Genomic DNA, 22,500 nt, shown 5'->3' on the forward strand with positions numbered 1-22,500 from the left:
ATTTTATTTATTTTTTTAAATTAAAAAAAAAATTTTTTCCTGAAATTGCAGATACCGGCCATCTTCTCCCCTTAAATAAGTTTTATTTTTATTTTTTAATTTTATTCTTATTTTACTTTATTTTACATTATATATTATATTTTATATTTTATTTTTTATTATATTTCATTTTTTATTTATTTATTTATTTTCTATTTATTTATTATATATTTATTTATTTATTTTTATTTTCCTTTTAATGTCCTTTAACAATTCTTGCTGACACCTATTTTTTAAGTGACCTGTACATTTCAGTTGACCTATATTATTTTGCCCTATATATATTTTCGCGCCTTTAACATTTCCTGTCTGGGTCAGTTTGACTTTTGTTTCCCTTTATTTTATATTTAACTTTATCATTCTTTGTTTTTTTTTTCTCCTTTCTCTTCCCAGATTTGTTTTTTATTTATAGTTATGTCTCGGAAGTAGAGTGAAAAGCACATCTTATTTTTCTTTTATTAATATTATTTTTTCCTTGTACATACTTTGTTCGTGAATTATTCCATGGATTTCTGCCTTTGGATTATTATGGACCATCTTCTTCCAATTACGGGATTTCTTTGGATTTTACTTGTACAAATGGAAATTCTTTTAACTTTCTTGAAGTTTTACATTTGGATTTTACCGTCACTGGATATTTTATATTCCACCAGACTATCCATTAATGTGTAATCACCTTTTTCTTTACCATATTCCCTCTGCTTAACTTATTTTGTTTTCAAGTAAGATCTTTGACTTATTTGTTGTTTCATAAAATACTTCTGCATGCAAAATCCGATCCTACATTTTGCTAATTCCTACCCTCTGATGAGAAGGAGAGTATTTCTTCGAAACTCCGCGGATTAAGGACTATCCATTTATCTAGTGTTTCCTTTTCAGATTAAATATGTTTTTAACTCATTTCAAAGTGTTTTTTTTAACATATTTCATTAACTGTTTGCTCATATTATAAGCTCTATTTCCTATTTGGTATTATCGAGCTTTTATATCTGGCTGAGATAATTTTATAAATATTAATTCTTTAATATTTATAATTTACTTTAATTTTACCATCTTGGATCATTTTGGTAAATTCAATTGTAATTTTCATTTTATATATATGTATATATATATACATATATATATATATATGTATATATATATATATACACACACACACACACACACACACACACACACACACACACATATATATATATATATATATATACACGGTGGTCCTAGGATACGGCTTTTTTAGGTTAAAATGTAGAATACGATGTTTTCCTGACCCCTGGTTACGGCATTTGCCCCCCTTACGATGTTATTTATGTTCTTGATTATATACATGAATATTATATACTCTACTGTATTTTGTTACTAAGTTTTAATGTCGTATCCCGGGGTTATAGTGCACACACACACACACACACACACACACACACACACATATATATATATATATATATATACACACGTTCATTTTGAAGTATGAAATTTATTTGTGAAACAGTATATCTTTTGTTCATATTAATAAAATTGTGAACAAATTTACAAATGGGCAGGAATAGGAGTTACCACTTCCGGTTGCGCATGCGTACATAAACAAATAATAAACGCGACAATAAAACCCGTTGACGACCATACGAGCATTTTACAACGGCGATTTACCTATCGCCTTCATTTAAAAAAAAAATTTATTCTCCATTTTTTTAATATTTAAATATATATTTTTTAATACACCGTTCTTTAAAAAACATTCATACATTTTCTTCTACACTACCAACATAAATAAATAACCCCAGAAAATGTGTTGTTTAAAATTTTCGTTACTAATAAATAATCAACGCGACAATAAAATGTATTGTTTTACTGTGTACGTTTTCAGCGTCCCAATTGTTTTTTTTGCGTTTAAATTAAAAGATATATCAAAATTTAAATTTAACTTTAAGTATTATGGTATCTGTTCAGTACACATTTAAGTATCGCAAACCACTTATAATTCAATGGTTGTAAGCTTTTTTTCTTTCAAAAATAAACAATTATAAACAGAACGACTCATAGAAATCTATCTATATTCTTTTTTCATTTTAATATACTTTCATAGAAAATTTTCTATTATGTCACAAAAAAATTTTTTTTTACATGGAGGTCATCACTTATCAAGGCCCGGAAGCCACTCGGGGATAAGTGTTATTGCGTGTACAGTAATCAATGGGATAGTATCGTAGTAATGGTTCATATGGGATATTTGATAAAGTGTCTTACTTAAAGGGGCGGTTCATCAGGAATTTGTTTATGTTGGACTTGAAGACATCCAAGTTGTAGTCAGGTGGGAAACAGGCAAACGGAAGAGAGGTCCACAGGCGTGCACTTCTAAGAAAGAAGCGTTGTTCATGGAATCTACGTTTTGATTTAGGCACAGATAAAGAACTATTTTCTTTACGTCACAAGTGTCACGCTCATACATTAATTCCATAGCTAATATAACATACTGACCCAGCATTTAAAGTTAGTGACGTTATCAATGTACCAACGTGACACGTATATAAACCAATTAAAAATTTAAAATAAACTAAGATGAATGTACAAAATGTTTAACGATTTTTTAAGTTTTGACCCATTAAAATAATTTTAATGAACGGCCTGTAAAAAAAAAAATTTTAATGAACGGCCTGTAAAAAAAAAAATTCAATCATTTGAGGCCCCTAGCGATGCTTTGCGACTTTTAGTTTTGGAGGAGATATAGTTTGAAAATATGGAGGCAGACAGACAGACGGACAGACAGACCGACCGACCGACCGACCGACAGGCAGACATATAGCCGTTTATATATTAGATTTTATGCAAACAAAGTACAATGCAAATTTTTTAGTTGACAGTTTTCTGCGGACTTAGAGTCCCCTATTCCTCTGCATTACCCCCCCCTAAAATCATGCATTTATCATTGTGAATAACTTGAACTTTTCTTAACGCAATGACAATATGGGTATAGGCATAGAATACAAACATAGATTTCAAAAGCTAAACCCTTAAATGAAATAGGGGTTAGAAGCAGCCATCAGAATAAGTAACGAAGAGAAACAAGAGCGAAAAGGATGTCTTAAAGATCGATCTCATATCGCCTAACTTTTCGTTTCGTATCTGCACAAGTCTGATAAAAGGCCACTGCCCACGGGCACTATGTAGAACACTGATCTTAAGTGAGTCAGAAACTTAAAGAATTGAAAAGTTCACTGGGTGCAAGAATCACGTGATGAATCGCAGAGAATCTGTTGTTGAAATACTTAGGCCACGAAGTACACATTTCAAAGTCTGCTTGTATTGCCCCTCTCCTCTAAAGTGTTGTAAACGATTCAAGTCACACGGACATAAAAAGTATACATAAAAAGCACTCTGAGTGCGTGAGCTCATCCCATATGGACTCCGAAAAAGCTGGGCCGACTTTTTAAAAAAAATTTCATACAAATGTACTTGATCCGTCTGGGAGTGTTCTTAGATTTTGTATCGGAATACTTCCAAAAATCGATCATAGAAAAAAATCCGATTAAGGAAAGAAAGTCCGATTTTCACCAAAGTAAACACCTGATACAGCCTAACATCATAATTGCATTCGAGAAGTTTTACCATCGCAAAAACAGATAATATATATATATATATATATATATATATATATATATATATAGAAGGGAGGTGGAAGGACCTGAATACTCAACGTTTATGCGAGCTTTTTCAAGAGGGATGGTCATTGACCACTCCGCTTGAAAAAGTCCGCATAAATCGGGCGAAACGTTGAGTATTCAGGTCCTTCCACCGCCATTCTATTTTCATATCGTCGGATTAAATCCAGCTTTACAATCATACATATGTACATATATCTTCCATCCCATCCATAGCCCTTGAGCCCCTGGGGGGGAGGACACAGGCCATCTACAACTTTTTGTAGATGCTTTTGTAGCGAGGAGTTCTTTTTACAGGGTGAGGGTGCTGGCCCCACGCCCAACCTTCCCAGAAGGTATATATATATATATATATATATATATATATATATATATATATATATATATATATATATATATATATATATATATATATATATATATCTTAATGCTGCAATATTTTAAGTTATAAATTTATTATAATTTTTACTAGAATATCTTGTCCTTTTCTTTTCCAATTTTAACAACTTGTCCTTTACTTTTTCATGTTTAAGCTTAACCATATTACTTTTCATGCTCGCATTTTTCTATAGTAATCCATATTTTTTCCAGACTTCCAGTAAATTCACTTGCTCTTTGTTTAATTTCAGTTTCATATTTTTGCCCCATAAACATACCATACACATATGTAAAAACAATGTACGACACTCGTCTGCTTTCAATAAAATCCCTCCAATTATCTCCCTTTCATTCTTTCATTTTCTCTGTTTCACTTGTTACTAATCTTTTCTCGAGAGCGGTGACTGAAAGGACGTGGTTGCTATGGAAACCATTCACAAGAACATCGCTCACCTCCTTACTTTGTTTTGACGATTTTGAACACAAGTAAATTCATCATAACTTTTGTTTTACTGAACGAAAATTGAAATTTTGTTTTCACAATATAGCCGAGGAAATAATCTACAAACTGTAATAAATGTTTGAAATTTGGTCGCAAAATGAGTGAGCGGTGAAGCTTTAAAGCAGTTCTAAATGACTAAAACTACCAGTTAACCATATCATTCAAACTACCGTGTTTGAATGATATATATATATATACTAGCAAAAGTACCCGTCGTTGACTGGGTTCAAAAACAGCCTACAGAAAATCGACTCTGATTTATTAAATATGATAGGTTATGAAAAGGAAGGGTTGTAAAGAGATAGCTTCGAATTTGGGGGTATCAAAACCAAAGCAAAATATGATGAGAGTAAAAATAAAATAGATAAACCCCATAATTTATTATACCATACCTGATCACACTGAAACACTTATCACAACATTCTGTGGATCTATATTAAAAAACCTTATTGAACATTGTGACATATTTCCATTATATGGAGGTTAGGCGCGAACGAACACCCCATAATTTTATTATACCATATTTCTTCAAACTGAAACATAATTATCAAAGTATACTTACGCAGATAGATATGAAAAGTCTTTATTAAAGTTTGTGCCTATTTCCATTCTATGGAGACCAGGCGCGAACGCAGACGCCACAATTTTATTATACCATCCCTATTAAAGTTAAAACATACTTATCAAAGTATTCTTATGTACATCTATATCAAAAACACTTGTAAACGTTTTTTTTTTTTTTAATTTTTAAATTTTTTATTTCCATACTTTGTGGACCAGGCGCGAACACAGACCCCACAATTTTAATGAACCACCTCTCTGCAGGATCAAACATACCCATTCCTGTGTCTCGATACATCTTCTATCATTATACGAAATTAGTTTTTTTAAATAGTTAACCATATAGGAGCCTATTCGTGACCAGACACACACACACATTCAGCTTTATATATATATATATATATATATATATATATATATATGTGTGTGTGTGTGTGTGTGTGCGTGTTAAAATAACATGCAAAGGAGTAGTCTTACCTGAATGATGAACAAAGCTTAAATCCTTCGCATACTTCCACCTGTCGTTTATACACAGGTTTATAATAGGTTTCCGTCCGTTCCCGAGGAACTTGGACTCGGCGCTCCTCCATGCACACCCGTCGACTGTGAATACAAAATGGAAAATATTACATTGTATTACAAAGTGATACTAAATCTCATAGAAACGATTCAGCTTTTTTTTCTACCATACGGTTACTTACTCCTTCAACTTGATTTGCGTAAATAACGAGATGCCAGAGCTTCCGATTGCTTGGGCTATATAACATGTAAAGGGGAAAGGGCTTTTTGACATAGACTTACGTAGCTGTTTCTGTCTAGCAGTCATAACACATGGACGCTTACTGATGTGTCCATCCTCATAACTAGGACTATGACACCAGCATATTCTTTTCATTGTTTTGACTCTCGAGTGTGTATCCGTTGGTATCTTATATGCTTTTATATAGAATCATGTGGTTTTCGGTTGATTAACTGTGTCTAGCTATGTCGGATATATACTCGAGAGTCGAAACAACGAAAAGAATATGCTGTTGTCATAGACCTACTCATAACCAAACTAGAAGAAAAATGTTAATGGAAGGTTACTAATAGTCTATTCTGACAATCATAAATCGAAGCAATTTAAAATTTTGTATTCATAAAAAACGCAACAATTTCATTATTTCTTAGTTCATAAAAAATAGTATATAATCGATGAAATATATCTAACATGTTTGTATGCAAAGAACACTGACTGATAATTTACGTAAATGACTGGTTACTAAGATTCAAATATCGATTTGTAAAGAACACAGACTGATTATTTACGCAAATGACTGGCTAGTAAGATTCAAACATCGATTTGCAAAGAATACAGACTGATAATTTACGTAAATAACGGGTTAGTCAAAATCAAATATCGATTTGCCAGGTAGCTTACTATATGTATCTAATTTTCAGAATCTGGTCGGCTTCTTTTTTTTATATATTAGATAAATGTCGTCAGATATATTAATGTATTAACACTATTGAAAAAATACGAATTTTTTGCCCTCTCCCCCGTAAAACATTTTCATCAAACGATCGTCTAGCTACAACCACTGTCAATAATCTCGTTTGCTATCTATATCCAAAACAAAATGAAAATTCCATGAACAAAGTGTCTTTCTAGAACTACCCGTCTGTGGACCACATTATCATGGAGTTGATTTCCAACTGAATACAACATAGTCGTTGTCAAGTCCAATGTAAATTTAGCAGTTTTTCATAGTGCTGAACTCAAATTTAAATATGTTAAGGCCTTGGGGTCTTTTGGGGCTAAATGGGGGGGGGGCAAATGATGGACTTAGTCATTTCTTTTTTTTTGCATGATGCAGAACTCAAATTTAGTTAAGGCCTAAAACTGCACCGTTTGTTCATTTTCACCAGGATTTGACGTCCCCTGGGGACTTTTGGGGCTAAATGGGGGGGGGATGCTGAACTTAGTCATTTTTTAATGCCTTGTTTACTGTACCCTCATGCGGGACCATGCATGCTTCACTTGTTTCAATTTGTAGTTGAGATCTTTTGATTTGAAGTTGATTCTGCTAATACAGGGTGCAACAGAAATATCTCCCACATTTTAAACTTTCAACCCTATGTTGCTAACGAACTTATGTAAGTGTCATTGATGTTTTCATTTAGTTAATAACTTGCCATTTTCTTCAAGTACCTCATCAAGTGATATGGTTCGGACTGGTTCACATCGTGCTTTTACTGTAGAAATGTTTTTGAAGAATGATGAATCGGTAATTGCAACACGGAGAGATTTCCAAGTTCATTACAAGTTAGGGCGCCATGATGCTGTTTCATATATAAAATCTATACAGCTATGGGTTGCAAATTTTAGAACTACAGGTTCGGCACTTTAAAGAAAACCCCCTAGAAGGCACCGAAGAGCTCGAACACAAGACAGTATTCAAGCTGTGAGACTTTCTGTTATTCAGTCTTATACACGTTCAGTTCGCAAACATGCTTTAGACGTGGGATTGTCTGATCGAACAGAACATAATTCTACACACTGATATGCAGTTCCATCCATACAAATTAATAATTGCTCAGAAACTGCACGAGCGTGACTGGGAAGATCGTGTGTCAAAATGTGGGCGACGTTTCTGCTGTACCCTGTATTATAACATTGAATTCATTATTTGGTTATTATCCAAACTAAATAAACTTTGTCAAGGGTTGTTAAAAATATTTGATCTTTTCGAAAACATGTGTAAAGTTGATAACAGTTGAGATAATGGTTACATAGCTGATAAAGGAACACTCATTAATTGTTCATTAATCGCTTGAAATTGTTAAATATCCCGACCATGTGTACTGAAAAATCATTTTGAGAAGAGGTGCATCTGGTGACGATATGCACAAAACAATATTCAAATAATTATCGGATGTACAAAATGGTCATTTGAACGAAAATAATGCAGCTGATGCCAGACATTTGCATGGGAAGAAATAAACAAGCAGGATCGATTGTCAAAAAAAAAAAAAAAGGATAAGTGAAATATGGAATGTTTGAAAGGTCATTTTTCGACAAAAGATATACACAGATGTAATCAAGTCGAATCAAAGTCAGGTTAGTTTAGTGAAACGATCATGACCGAATAAAACCCTCTTGGGGTGTAGTTACAATGACAATGTTGTCCAAAGAGGGCGTTTGAGGTGGTCATAAACGGTTATAAAATAACAACCCGAAATGGATAGTGGAGTTGGTTGACGAGCTGGGTCCGAGAAGTATCTACCGTCGAATTCTCGTACGTGCCTCTCTCTCCTAACAATCAATCACTAATCACCATCACCGACAATAAAGATGTTGTTAATATATAAGTGTGTTGTTATTCTTTGAAACACAGCATAAATGCAACAAAACATACCTAGGCGTTAATAGGCACCACCGAAAGGCCTTTTATCCATCTGTTGTGTAGACGCTTACTAATTAACATAGGCGGGTGAGTGAGATATATAAAGGTATCAATCACCAATACCGGGAGAGTCCAGCAACGACCGTCAAATAGGCAAGACGCTTATGCTGCCTCCAGTAAGACATGCAACACGCCACCTGCCGGAATATCTCAAACTGAATTATATCTGAAGACATGTAAATATGTATATAACTTTTCTTCCTAATATATTATTGTATACCTTTACTTTCATGTTCTTGTTAATTATTTGTGCAGACACAACACCATCCTACTTTCTCCTTCCTACAGCAAAGAGGTTGCTAGTCTATCTCTGTTCTATCATTATTTTCATGGCAGGTGCTCGACTGAGTTTCTATCTGTTCTCCACGCATGTAAAACATTCGCAACAACAATGTCCCTTATTCTCTACTTGTGTCTAAAACAAAACGAACATTCCAGCAAAGTTTATTTGCTAGAACTACCGTCTGTGGAACACAATACCGTCAGGGTTCTTATCAGTTGACTATAACATGGTCGTTTTCAAGTCTAATGTAAACAAGTTATTATCGAGCCGTGTTCTTAAATAATTGAATCCTACACAAGTTTTACTATTACAGATCACCAAGGGGTTGTTTCACTGATCACATGACACTCAACACTTATTATCGAGTGATTTTTAGGCTTTCCTAGTAACAAAAAGAAAGGAAAAAACTAAAGAAAATGACATTGAAGAGAAACAACAAAAAAAAAAACAAAGAAAGGGGAAAAGAGAGTAAAACAAACAAACAAACAAACAAAACAAGAAAGCCCTTTACAGCACATCAAAACCAAAATATTGCTTTTTTGCAATCCCTAGTCCTCAGGGTAGGGTCAAAATATAGTACAGGGTGCCCAAAAAGTCACTGAAGGATTGAAAGTCATTTTACCATTAATTTCAGATATTTTGCAGATAATATTTTGGAAAGTAATTATGGATGAGTATAGCATTGAACAACGTACGTAAGTTGTGAAATTATTTTACCAAAAATCAGGCAATATTTTAAGCGACAACATTATCTCCCACTATGGCAATGTCAAATGGCCACCACGTTCCCCAGACTTGACTAGCCTCGACTTTTTCTTGTGGGGATATCTTAAAGAAAGAGTTTTAATAAACCCCAAACCCTGCAAGAATTGAAGGAAAACATCAGGAACGAAATAAGGGAGTTAAATCGCAATCTAAAGATTCTGCAACCTATCATAAATAAGGTTTTCGAAAAAGAGCACAAATATGCGAAGCTGAAAATGCGCAACAAGACATTATTTTTCATGAATAAAGATTGTTTGAATTTTGTATTTAAAAAAAAAAATCAAAATGTCTTAGTCAGATCGTGTTAAAATTACAAAAAGATATCAGCCCTGTCGGTGGGGCATTAGAATACGCCGACTGTCCCCCTGCAGAGGGTAAAAGTCCCTCATTGGGGGTCCTGGATATGACCTTAAACTATATCCAGTGGTGAGGCCCCAGCTTGTGGGCTTTGGGGAGTGTGGAGCCACCCTTTAATTACCATTGCTCCCAGGTCCACTCTGACCCGGAGTGGTAGTACCTGTTAGGGTCCCAACTATGGGTTAAATAGAAACCGACGTGAAAACAACAAATATATTCTATTAAAAAAAATTTTCTTCAAAATCTTTGGATTCGGCATTAAATAACCCGAAAAGGGTTGATATGCCGTAAAACAAAAACAACCAACCAACCAAAAATATATCATCAAAAAAAAAAAGAATCCAAGTTCAAAATCCGTCAGTGACTTTTTGGACACCCTATGTTTGTTCTGTCCTCGGTCAGGGGAGGAACATTTTATTAATTAGGGCAAGTTTTATTTTTTGTTCTATCGAAAATACCCATTATTGTGGAGCTGGATGTCTCTACATAAATTGGTTTTGGTTGTTTTGTTTTGCGACATATCAACCTATTTTCGGTTTATTTAATACCGAATCCAGTAATCTTGTAAAAAAAAGTTTTATGCTTCTAGTTCTTTATATTTTCAAATATTTATTCAATGTACTTGATTTGATTGTTTTATCGACGGAAAATGTTGTTTCTGATTTTGCTTTTGCAGACAATGTATAAATTTTGCGGTAGGAAAAAAGAACAATAACATCACTTTTTGGAGCTTTTAGGTTAGGAAGCCGTCATCTCCAGACAGTCTAACCTGGTCACACAAGATCTGCATAAAAGCCTGACCTTATGTCTGACTTTGTCATCGTGGGAGGCAAGTAAGTAAAGGATATTGCTCGTTTAATTGTGGCAGATGCGTTTACAACAAACGAAAACGGTTTCCGCTTTTATAAGAGGTAGATCGCTTATAATATGATGTAATCTTTTTATTTGTTACGCTTTTTCTTCATCATTTCATCTGTGTTATTAAAAAACAATTTTTTCATCAGCTAACAAGAACGGAAGATGATTATTGCCAATACAGAAGATGCCTTTTAGTCTTACTTTTTAAAAGACCCAGGTTGTACGTAGGAGTTAAACAGTCACAGAAAGAAAGTTCCAAAAGTCTGTATTTCTTGGAAAGGAGCTATTAGAATAGAAAGCTGCATTACAACAAGGCATACAAAGCAGCGAATTGATGAAGACCACGACAGCAACAAGTCAAACGAGCTGGAACAAAGGAAGCAGAAAATAGATAAGACAATTCCGAAGAACGCATATCATAAACGTATTTATAGAAAAGACTGAGACTATGAACTTCACGTTTGCGAAGGAGAGTGTGCAAAGAAGAAGAACAGGTGGTGCCAGTCAAATTACATATATTTTCCTAGATTTTATCAAGATTCCTTCCGACGAGTTAGTAATAATGGTTAAGAACGTAATGACACCGAACAGTTATGCAGTGCTTTTCTGTTTCCTTACGAAGATTACAATTTGAAATTCGGAGAAGTTTGGCTAATTGAAGTCTCAGGACGATGGATAAAATTTAATGCAAATCTGAAATATTTAAATTTTTAAGTGGAATGTAATACCAATAATATGTCCTCATAAACATTTAACTTGACTGAATTTTTGAGATGAAGATTAGTTATTCGTATTATTTGGATTCATCGGACCACGCTTCTCATCTTGAGTGTGATTTTCATAACGTTTCGGTCGATATAACCTTCTACCTTTTTCAAGTGTATCTTGTCGAACTCGGGAATGTTTCTGTCGAACTCGGGAATTTGGACGGAATTTCGAGCGGAACTCTTTATTTACTTCACGGGGGTAGCATGCTCTTGTTCCGTCAGCCATGACTGGATAGAAGTCCTTAGTAATTCGTAATTGTATTTTTCGGTCGCCCATTTTGAACCTTCAACCTTCAGGAGAATATCACTGTTTATAATTGATTTTTCCAAGTACTCTAACCACTGCGCTAAGGGTTCTTGCGGAGTGGTTAGTAATATAATGTAGTATAAAAATATAAAAAGGATAAAATCCAGAGCTAGTCCCTGTCTGCTGGCCATATCTCATTCTCTCTCTCTCTCTCTCTCTCTCTCTCTCTCTCTCTGTTTCTCTTAACAGCTCTCACTGTATGTTGTTTAGCTCCCGGTATCTATAACTTCGCCTTCCATCATTTCCCCCTCTCTGTTTATTAACAATCGGAGCTCGTGGTAAAAAGAAATTATGAAAAGATTCAAAACAATAGTAAAAATGAACATAGACAATAGACATTAAAGATAGTGCAACGAGCTATGATTGCTTTATTTTTAGGTGTAGAAAAGCGGGACAAATCCACCCCGATCATATGAAAATAAATATGTACACCTAAAAGTTTCTCCTTTATCTGTCACGAGTGATTTATCCTCGTCTCCCCAAGCCGGACAAACAGGGGTTTCCTGCTAGTACGTAATAAATGCAGTCAGTGCATATTCAGGACAATTGTTACAGAAAGTACACGGAATTCGGCAGTACCTTAACTTTTTGTTATTATTGGAACATGCTAGGCACCAGAAACTTCCCAAAATGGTCTTACTTCGTACACCACGTTAAAGTGGAAAATACAACTCCCAGTATACCACCTTTATTTAAATCATATAAATAAACCTGTATATTTGTTCACTGACGGTTAATTTGACGAAGTGGACGTATATTTTATTTTGAAGTAAATAGATAAATAATTAGAGCTTATCTATCAAATAGATGGATAAGGAAGTCGTCACCAGAAAAGAAAAAATAGCCATAAAGACTGAAGATAGGGAAGCAACAACGATGAGGGCATAAAACTACTTCAAATCAAAGACAACAACTTAGACCAATAAACAACCGCCAAGTTAAAATGAAACCAATACTTCCCCGCTGTGACAACTTGACCACAAGGGATCGTATTTCCTCCTTTTCCCTTCCCTCCCACTCACCCACCATGCCTCTCCAAAACCTCTACTGTCCACATTCACAAACTATACACCCCTTGCTTCAGAGAGTAAACCGCACCCGAATATATATATATTTTATATAAAAAAACGAATGTAACCGTGATTCTCGTTTCAAGACCATCCCCTTAATTGGTATGATGAGATGATCTCTTTGAATTGAGACTCTACTGAAACATGTATGCGCATTTGTAACCAATAATGTTTGTATAATAAACAGACTATATATATATATATATATATATATATATATATATATATATATATATATATATATATATATATATATATATATCTTGGTCCGCTCTCTCCAATTGCAAGTTCTTGATCTTTTGGCTATAAACAAAGTGTAGTATCTGTTCCGGTGCTGCGCTTAGTCATTTTGTTCTCGTTCAGTGGAGAAGTCCTTCTAGATTGAGGCAAATTTAATTTTTGTTCCAATCCAGAGTACCCTGTAAATTAAAAAAAAAACAAAAAAACAAACAAAAAACTTTATGCCTAACTTTGTCCTTGTGGAAAGTTTTTTTTGGTTCTTTTTACTACAAGAACGTAAACACCAGGGTTGGAAAGTGGGGGAGGGGCACTCTGACCTGTAAAAAGTACCTGGGCTGCCCGGTACGGGTTTCTCAGGCAACTAGCAATAAACTAACACCCTTCTCCAAGAGAGAAGACAAGACCTGTGAGGGTGGACCTCCTAGAACTGCACAGAACTCAACAACCCGTCGCAAAATGAACAGGTACCAAATCATTACAGGAATGGTCTAATCTCTGTTGATTTTGGGGGTAGAAGATCGTAGAGAGGCAAGTAAATAGGAACGAACAGAAAATGTTTAGAATTCGTTCGTCAAAGAGTACCCCCCCCACATCATAGAAATAAAAATAAAAGACAAACGTAAAACTTTTTGGATACGTGGGTGTTTGGTGATTGGCTCGTCTGTCATTTAACGACCCTTTGAATATCGCACATTCTTTCTGCCGAGTTTTCAAAGGACACACGAGATCGTTATTGAATCGAGGTCAATCAAGTGCAAAAGAGAAAGCGTATTTTCAATGGCTTTTATTGTCTCCCTTTATCGTTCCACTATTCATTTATTACTAACAGGGATTCTTAGCGTTGCCCGGGAGTGTCAATGTGACGAAAGTTAAGAAAAGATATATATAGCATCTGATTATCCTCGTTTTCACAATTTATATTGAAGTTTCTTTTTGTTTTCGTTTTAATATGATTGCATTCCATTTTGCAATTGTGGATGTTCTAGTGTTAAGTCGGCTTATGTAAGTGCCAAGACTGTAATATGCTGAACTTAGTATCCCCAGGAATTTCAACTGCATTTTCTTAAATATTTTACTTTATTATTATATCTATTTATTTATTTATAAAATACGATGAGCTTCCTTACGCAGACATGACAGTAAATAATAGACACCCATAGAAACAGTTTATTTCAATAAACCTAAAACTGATGGAACAAAATAAAAAATAAATGGTACCAAATTTAATAACTAATACTTGGTTGACATTTCTTTTGCTGTTTTTAATGCTAGGACCCTTCTAAGCATGGCGTTGATCAGTTGAAGAATATCATATCGAAGAATTTCTTGCCATGTCTGATGCAATAATACTAAATGTTAAGGCCTAGAAAATGGCTTCTTTTTCTTATTGCGAAGTTTCCGGACTAATATGACTTAACAATTTTCAATTGGGTTCATATCCGAGGACTGACTTGACCATGATAGTTTATTAATCTCATTTTGGTTCAACCAATGTTGTGTCGCCCTAGCAAGATTACAAGAAATCCCGTCTCCCATAAATAGGGAGTTAACTTGGTTCATTTCACCACTTGAAAATATTGGTTTACAGAATTGATGTTTCCTTCGCACTCCACAAGGTCTGAGCGACCAGCATTCCAAATACCGTAACCGAGAAAACCCCATGTTTCAATGTTAGCTGCAGTTTTTTTTAATCAATTTTTTTGAGGGAGCATCCATACCCATACCCTTCCACCCTCGAGAAATAATGAAAATCGTGACTCATCAGAGAAAATGACATTGGTCCAAAAGATTATAGGCCTCTCCACCATCTCACGAGCCCAATCTTTTCTGCACTTCAAGATAAAGAAAAGGTTTCCTTTTCGCACTCTACCATAGTATCCTAGCTTGTGAAGATACCTGACAGCTGTTCTGGGACTGACACCAGCCTTTGTTGCAGTGTAAGAGGTTTTGCACCGAGGATCCTCTTCAACATTTTTTTTCACACGATGCAAGGTTCTTTCAGATCTGGATAGGGTTTGTGCACTCTTTGTCCTCTCTTATGAATTGTATGATCACTTTGTTAACAGTAAAAAGAACCATTGAAAGATTTCCTGATATTTTACGTTGACTAAAACCACTTTTATGTTGATCCAAGATTCGTCCTCGCAGAAATTCTGATAGGTCTGATACGTCTTTGATTCATAGCATGCTTCAATGTTGTTAGATGCAATTTTAATGATATACTCTAAGTTATTTCAGCATTATTCTTATCTGTAAATATAAATAAGAATAGATTCATCTTAGGAAAAGTATTTGTTTTAGCGTCTATTATTTTCTGTCATGTCTGTGTACATATACTAGTAGGGACACCCAACGTTACCTGGAATTGAATGATGATTAACGAATGTTTTACAATGCTATATTTTATTGTCATCGAAATCGGTGAAATCGCCCATTTTTCAATCAAATAGATTGATTGCCTACTCTAGTTAGGGACTCATCGTGGTGCACCAGGAGAAAGCTTCACATACCTCCTCGCAGTGATTTCACAATACGCTCTAGTTTACATTGCACCAAAAAGAACCTACTATTGATTTTATAAAATTATTTTAAAAATCCCGGCTTAAATTAAAATTCCAAAATGAAAACGTCAAGTATCATGCTTCATTTGTGCTCTAAACAGAAACATTCATTTCGAACACGGCCCTGCCATATCAAATACCTGCTGTTGATTTTATATGCCTAACCTTTCTACTTGTGCTGTAATAATGGTTTGAATTTAAGTTTATAATGAAAAAGTCAAGTATCATAGCATGATCGTGCATTTAAACAGAAACATTCATTTTGAATGCACCCCTGTCTTATCAAAGAACCTACTACTGACTTTTATACGTCGGACAATTCTGCTTGTATGATTAGGCTGGATAAATGTGTTAATCGAATTTTTCCAATTATCGATTTTTGATACTTATTGGAGGAATATCGATAGAAAAGCTCCAAGACACATAAATGATATTTGTGTGAAATTTCATATAATTCAGTCCAGCAGTTTTGGAGTCCATATGGAACGAATAGAGAGAGAGAGAGAGAGAGAGAGAGAGAGAGAGAGAGAGAGAGAGAGAGAGAGAGAGAGAGAGAGAATTTTAAAGAAATGTCCTGTTATGAAAAGTTCAATTCTTTTTATACTGAGACATTATAATTTATATATATATATGTGTTTATGTATGTGTGTGTATTTATGTATTTGTGTATGTATATATATATGCGTGTATATATATTTGTATATGTACAAATATATATGGATATGTGTGTGTGAATATATATATATATATATATATATATATATATATATATATATATATATATATATTATATGGAAAAATGCGCGCATGAAAAGTAATATTCTTAAGATTTTATTAAACCTGGATGAGTAAAGGACAAGAAATTCAACCTGGAAAAGTAAAGAACAAGATATTCTAGTAAAGTAAAAAATAAGAATTTTTTAGACTTAAAATATTGCAGCTAAAAATAAAATTTGAATATTGATAAATATTTTATTTATTATTTGCATATGTTGTTTATTGTTGAGTTAGAAAGGGTGTCAGTCGCTGGATTGAACATATTTCCTCCCTATTATTTGCATATATTTATGTAGTGAAAATTGTTTGAATAAAATTAATTCATTAGTTAGTTAGTTAGTAGATGGAATTAATAATTTTATAATTTACATAAAAATTAATAATTTTATTATATCATAATTAGGATCATTTAATTCTTTCTAACTCAACAATAAACAGCAACATATGCAAATAATAAATAAAATATTTATCAATATTCAAATTTTATTTTTAGCTGCAATATTTTAAGTCTAAAAAATTCTTAAGAATATTACTTTTCATGCGCGCATTTTTCCATATAATCCATGATTTTTCCAGGCATTGCTATTGTATTAATATATAAATTTATAATATTTATTAATGATTGTCAAAAAAAAATTAGCTCTCAAACACACATTTATGCAATATTTATCATTCAATCACAGTAGTTCCGAGCCAGGGTCTCTACCGAGACTGCGGTTCATGAATTCGTGATCTGTATAGAGCGTAATCTAACAAAAAAGAAGATGGCACTCGGTGTCTTTTTAGATATCGTTGGAGCTTTTGACAACATACCCTTCAGTAGTATGTTCAAGTCGCTACGAGAACTCAATGTGCCACCAGTACTCATCCGATGGATTGAGTATATGGTGAGGCACAGAACAGTTCAAGTAGAACTACTGAGGGAAACTGTTAAAAGGGAAGTAGTTAAATGAAACCCCAAAGTGGGATTTTATCACCTTTACTATGGAACTGTATGCTGAATCCTCTTTTAAAGGAGTTTAAATATAGGAATATTTATGCCCAGGCTGCTGCTGGTGACATCGCAGTGCTGGTCGTTGGTTCAAAAGCATCATTGGTCAGACGCATTGCCAAAATGGGACTACATCTTTCATCAAATGTGATAACGAAAAATTTGAGTTCATTCAAAGAATATGTATATCATAGAATTCACTAATATTTTTAATCGATAAATTCACCATTTTTTGCTATAAAATCATAAGGAGAGTTAAAAAAAATTAGTTATTAAAAAAAAAGTTCGGTTTTTTTAATTATAAAAAAAAACGATACACGGGATTGAACCTAAAATCTTTCCACAAACCCCCGGTACTCTAACCGTTCCGCTAACATGTCATATTGGCAAAATCGCAGTAAAAAATATTTATATACAAAAAAAGTTATGCAAAATAAAAAAAGCGTTAGTCACTTATGTACTTACTCTCCTGTTTGTGAACCCACATATTTTGTTGTAACTTTTTTTCTACTGAACCAATTTTCAAATTTTTTTTTCAAAATGTAGCTAATGAGGTGTTCTATCCAACTATATAACCTGTGTGAAATTTGGTTGCGAACGGAATTAGTGGTGGGGGTTTGAATGTGTCTCGATTCATTCAATTTCGGACTTAAGCATATATTCAACCACTACCGTGGTTGAATGATATATATATATATATATATATATATATATATATATATATATATCTGCTATTATATGAAAGGAACTTTGCAACTGTGTATGTGTGTGTGAGTTTGTCTCCCAAGGACTCGAAAACAGCTGGACCGATTTTTGAAGAAACGTGCGATTTTGACAAAAGTTAACGCCTTACACAGCCTAACATCATCACTAGTGCTTTCAAAAGTTTTTTTTTTACCGCACAAGCATAAATGCCTGATATATAAAATCATCAGTAAGTTCCTTGATATGATAGGGGCGCGTTCGAAATGAATGTTTCTGTTTAAAGCAGAATTGCACCATGATATTTGACATTTTCATTTTAAACTTAAATTTTGACCATTATCATCGCAAAAGCAATAAGGCGAGATATAAAATCAATGGTAGGTTCTTTGGTATGACAGGTGCGCGTTCGAAATGAATACTTTCTGATATCCGCAACTCTTAATATCGTATGTAACTCAAATTTACAACCAAAATAATTTATGGAGTTTTTTTTTTCTAAATGTTTTCCTGGATAGCATAATTTAAGCGACCTGAGCGTGCAGCACCACTTGTGAATATATCGAAAATGCCTCCGTTCAGTCTCAAGAGACAATGGATACCCCCAGTAAAGGTAGCTGCGCGTGTAAATGTGAGACAAGGATTGCTCAATCTCTAACTACACTCCTCCTGAATCTGTACTGCCTTAGTTAGTGGCAAAGAGAAGTGCTAGACAACAGGAAACAATGCTGGGATAAGCGGAGAACACATACAACACCTGGAATTCCGAAATAGTCACCCACTTTAGTACTGACCAGTATCAACATTGCTTAACTTCGGCCATCTAACGGAAACCGGTGTGTCAATCTGAATTAGGCTGTATATATTTTACGAATGTACGACCGTGTTTAACGTCAATATACCACCTCGGAACCATCGTTTATGACGGAGAATAGTTCGAATAACATTTATCAATTCTTTACCTTGCTTGAATAGTATTTCTCCCTGTCAGAAAGCAATGCTTCATCAACATACAAAATTCAGATTTTTCCGTCGTTTTGCAAAATTTGCAACAATGTTTGCTTTTATAATCCAGGGAGGCCATTCCTACATAATATTTTTTGCTATTCAGAGTTTCTTTGGCAAATATTTTGTCCTGATAAACGATGCTCGGATTAAGCATTTAGTTTTTAGTTTTTAGCGGACAGAATGCCTGCGTTCTACAGTTTTATTGCTCTTATAAAAAAGAAAGAAAATAACAAAATTAACAAAAACAAAAAATACACAACAAAAAATAACACAAAGAACAAAAATATAATTAGTGGAAATAGTAATGACGCAAATCATTATAGAAATAGAAACACTAGCAATGAGCAAAAAATAAAAACTGTAGAAGGCAAATATTACGTCCCAAAACAAAAAACGCTAAATAAAAACAGCATTAGAAAACCACTGCTGGAAGCTAAAGGAAAGTGGATGATCAAGTGAATGTAGGGTGGAAAATAGTACGGCAGGTCAGCACATGTAGAAACTTGGACGACTAGTTTAGACTGTGTTTGAATGAGAAATGAACTATCCTAAGCTTTCAAAAACCCAAAATTGATTAAACTACAGGAGTGAAATAGCAAACGTGTGCATACAGAGTGCAACGCAGAGATTCGCTTCGAGATTCAATCCTCGGCCCCCAAATCAACAAAGATTAGACCAATTAAAATGTAGTTGCAGTGCCGACTCTTAGGTAGAACGATGTTGAGATTAGATAGTAGAGTCCAACAACACATACCCATAAAATCAAGAATGGAACCTACCGACAAACGGGCGTTCTAAGTAATACATCCTTTTATAATGGACCATTTACTAAAAAGCCATCATATGCAACGGATTTCAGCCTTGACTCATTTCTATTTATCATACTCACTCCAAATATCATTTAAAGATCTTGGAAACTATTCACGTTCGTTTTAAAAGACCCTCTCTTGTAAACAGAGAGGGTGTCTTTTAGGTGTAAATGTGATATGGTATCATTGTACACATATCCCAACGATGATTTTATATTAAATATACATGCAGCGCCCCTCGCCTTTTCCGTTTAATAAAAAAAAACAGCGCTTAGGGAGCTAGGGCAAAACCGGTCGTCTGACCTTTTCTCTCTCTCTCTCTCTTATTACTTTTAATCATATATATTAAAAATAACCTTCTCTTCCTAATTGTGATATACATATTATATGACAAAACTAAAATCGTCTTGCTGGAGCGTTGAAACCGTCACTCTGGTTTACAGCTGCCGGTTTGAAAATTCTGCGCATGCGTAATTAAATAAAAACAAAGCCATGTAATCCTTTTTTTAATCGACATTTGTTTTCGCGTTTAAAATATATACTCCTAAAAATTTGTTTTTATTTTTGTGTATTGATATTCATATTGAAAACACTTTTTTCTATGTATTTAAAAAAGCAAATACAACTTTGTTATATATGGGTCGTGGAATTGCATTCATCTGCAAAAGATCTAGATAATTTTCATATTCTTTTAAACATTCATTTTAATGAATTCCATATTAGTTTTTTCGGTTTTCTTATGGGATGATAATCTTTAATACGTGTTATTGCATTCATGCAGCTGTTCTACATGATTTATACTTGCGTAATATTTGCATAAAAACTTATAGTAAATACAATCCTCTTTCTCTCTATATATTTATGTATGCGTATATATATTTATGTATGCGTATATATATATATATATATATATATATATATATATATATATATATATTTGTGTGTGTGTGTGTTTAAAAATTTTATCTACCAAACTCCCTTCCCAGGTTTTTGTCTACAGACATGACACTTAATGTATATGGTAATCGAACCCATGCAAAAATTCATATTTGGGTTTTAGCCGGGCAAAATCAGTGCAAAGGTGTGAAAATTAAAAAAATGGAATTTGCAAAGGAGAAGGCCGAACGACTGCATTACGAATATGCATGCGTAACGTAATAGCTGTTGGTTCATGTTTTGATTTTTAGCCTTGCAGCAAACATGTCTTCATATATCGGGATTTAACGTCAAAGGAAAAAGTACATTGTAAGCTAAACGTTTTGATTTCGATTCTCGATGGTAGCGCACGCGCACGAGTCATTTTAAAAAAAAAACTTTTAAATATAAAATCAGCATGAATAAAAAATATCATATTATTGCGTATTTTACAACCGGGCATTGCCGGGCAGTCTGCTAGTATACAAATAAAAACAAAACTGTAAATCTACTTTGTTTTTTTTTTACATCGGCATTTTACGAATTTTATTTGTATTTTTCATTGCAAGTGGAATCGTTTTCAAACGAAAACAAAACAAGTATTTTATATATTCTGTAATTGACAGTTTAAAGACGTTAAAATTACTCAGATCAACTTGCCCAGTCGTTGGAACCGTGTAAATAAAAAGAAAGTACTTAACTAACAACACATAATAACATCTAACTTTTTTAATAAATGGAGTATAACAAAAAAAAAAGCATACAATAAGTAACTGTTACCAAAGGCAATAAAAGTGACATCTCATAGTAAACTGGTTGGTTAAGAAAAAACGAATAAATTAAAACCATTTAATCGGTAAATCCTATTTCTCACTGTAACTGTAATCAAACGCAATAGCAGTTACTTTCTGACTTGGTTTCCACCTTAACATTATCTTTTAAAATGACGACGCTTATAGATTTTCGGGTATGCTGAAAACAAATATCGCATTGAATTTTTTTCCTGCAAATAAATTGTTTTCCAGATATTAAGCAATGTAATTCCTCATATTACAAGTGGTAGTCATTATTGTACGTGCAAACGCGCATATTTTTGGAATTAACTGAAAGAAATAAACGATGAACAGCATCTTGGAATTTGGAATTTAAACTTTTATCATTTATTCTTATATGCTCTGTAGTAATATTTAACACATATCGAGCTTCATAAATAAAAAGAATGGGCATAAATAAAATTATTTAAACATATTTTCCCCATAAACTATAAAATATTTGCGCGCGCGCACACACACACACACACACACACACACACACACACACACACACACATATATATATATAGGTCTGTAGATTTGCCCCATACTCAAACCAGCGAAGCCACATATTTTTGTATACACACTTTATTCCTACCACATCGAATTCAACGAATCTGCCGGACAACTTTCTTTGAAAAGAATTGGAATATTTTTGACTAAAGTTACTAGACGTGCCAATTCTGTTTGTAT

General features: G+C 33.7%; 1 protein-coding gene across 1 annotated transcript in view; it reads right to left on the minus strand.

Annotated features, from left to right (window-relative positions):
- LOC145248137 (uncharacterized) overlaps window positions 1–22,500 on the minus strand; it is a 113,719-nt gene that overhangs the window by 29,977 nt on the left and 61,242 nt on the right. The window contains exon 2 of the mRNA XM_080109952.1: window positions 5,617–5,742. Coding sequence (XP_079966078.1) covers window positions 5,617–5,742 — 126 coding nt within the window. The remainder of the gene's footprint in view (window positions 1–5,616; window positions 5,743–22,500) is intronic.

Source organism: Euprymna scolopes, chromosome 26 (genome assembly GCF_053919585.1).
Source record: "Euprymna scolopes isolate OS-2025 chromosome 26, ASM5391958v1, whole genome shotgun sequence".
NCBI lineage: Eukaryota > Metazoa > Mollusca > Cephalopoda > Sepiida > Sepiolidae > Euprymna > Euprymna scolopes.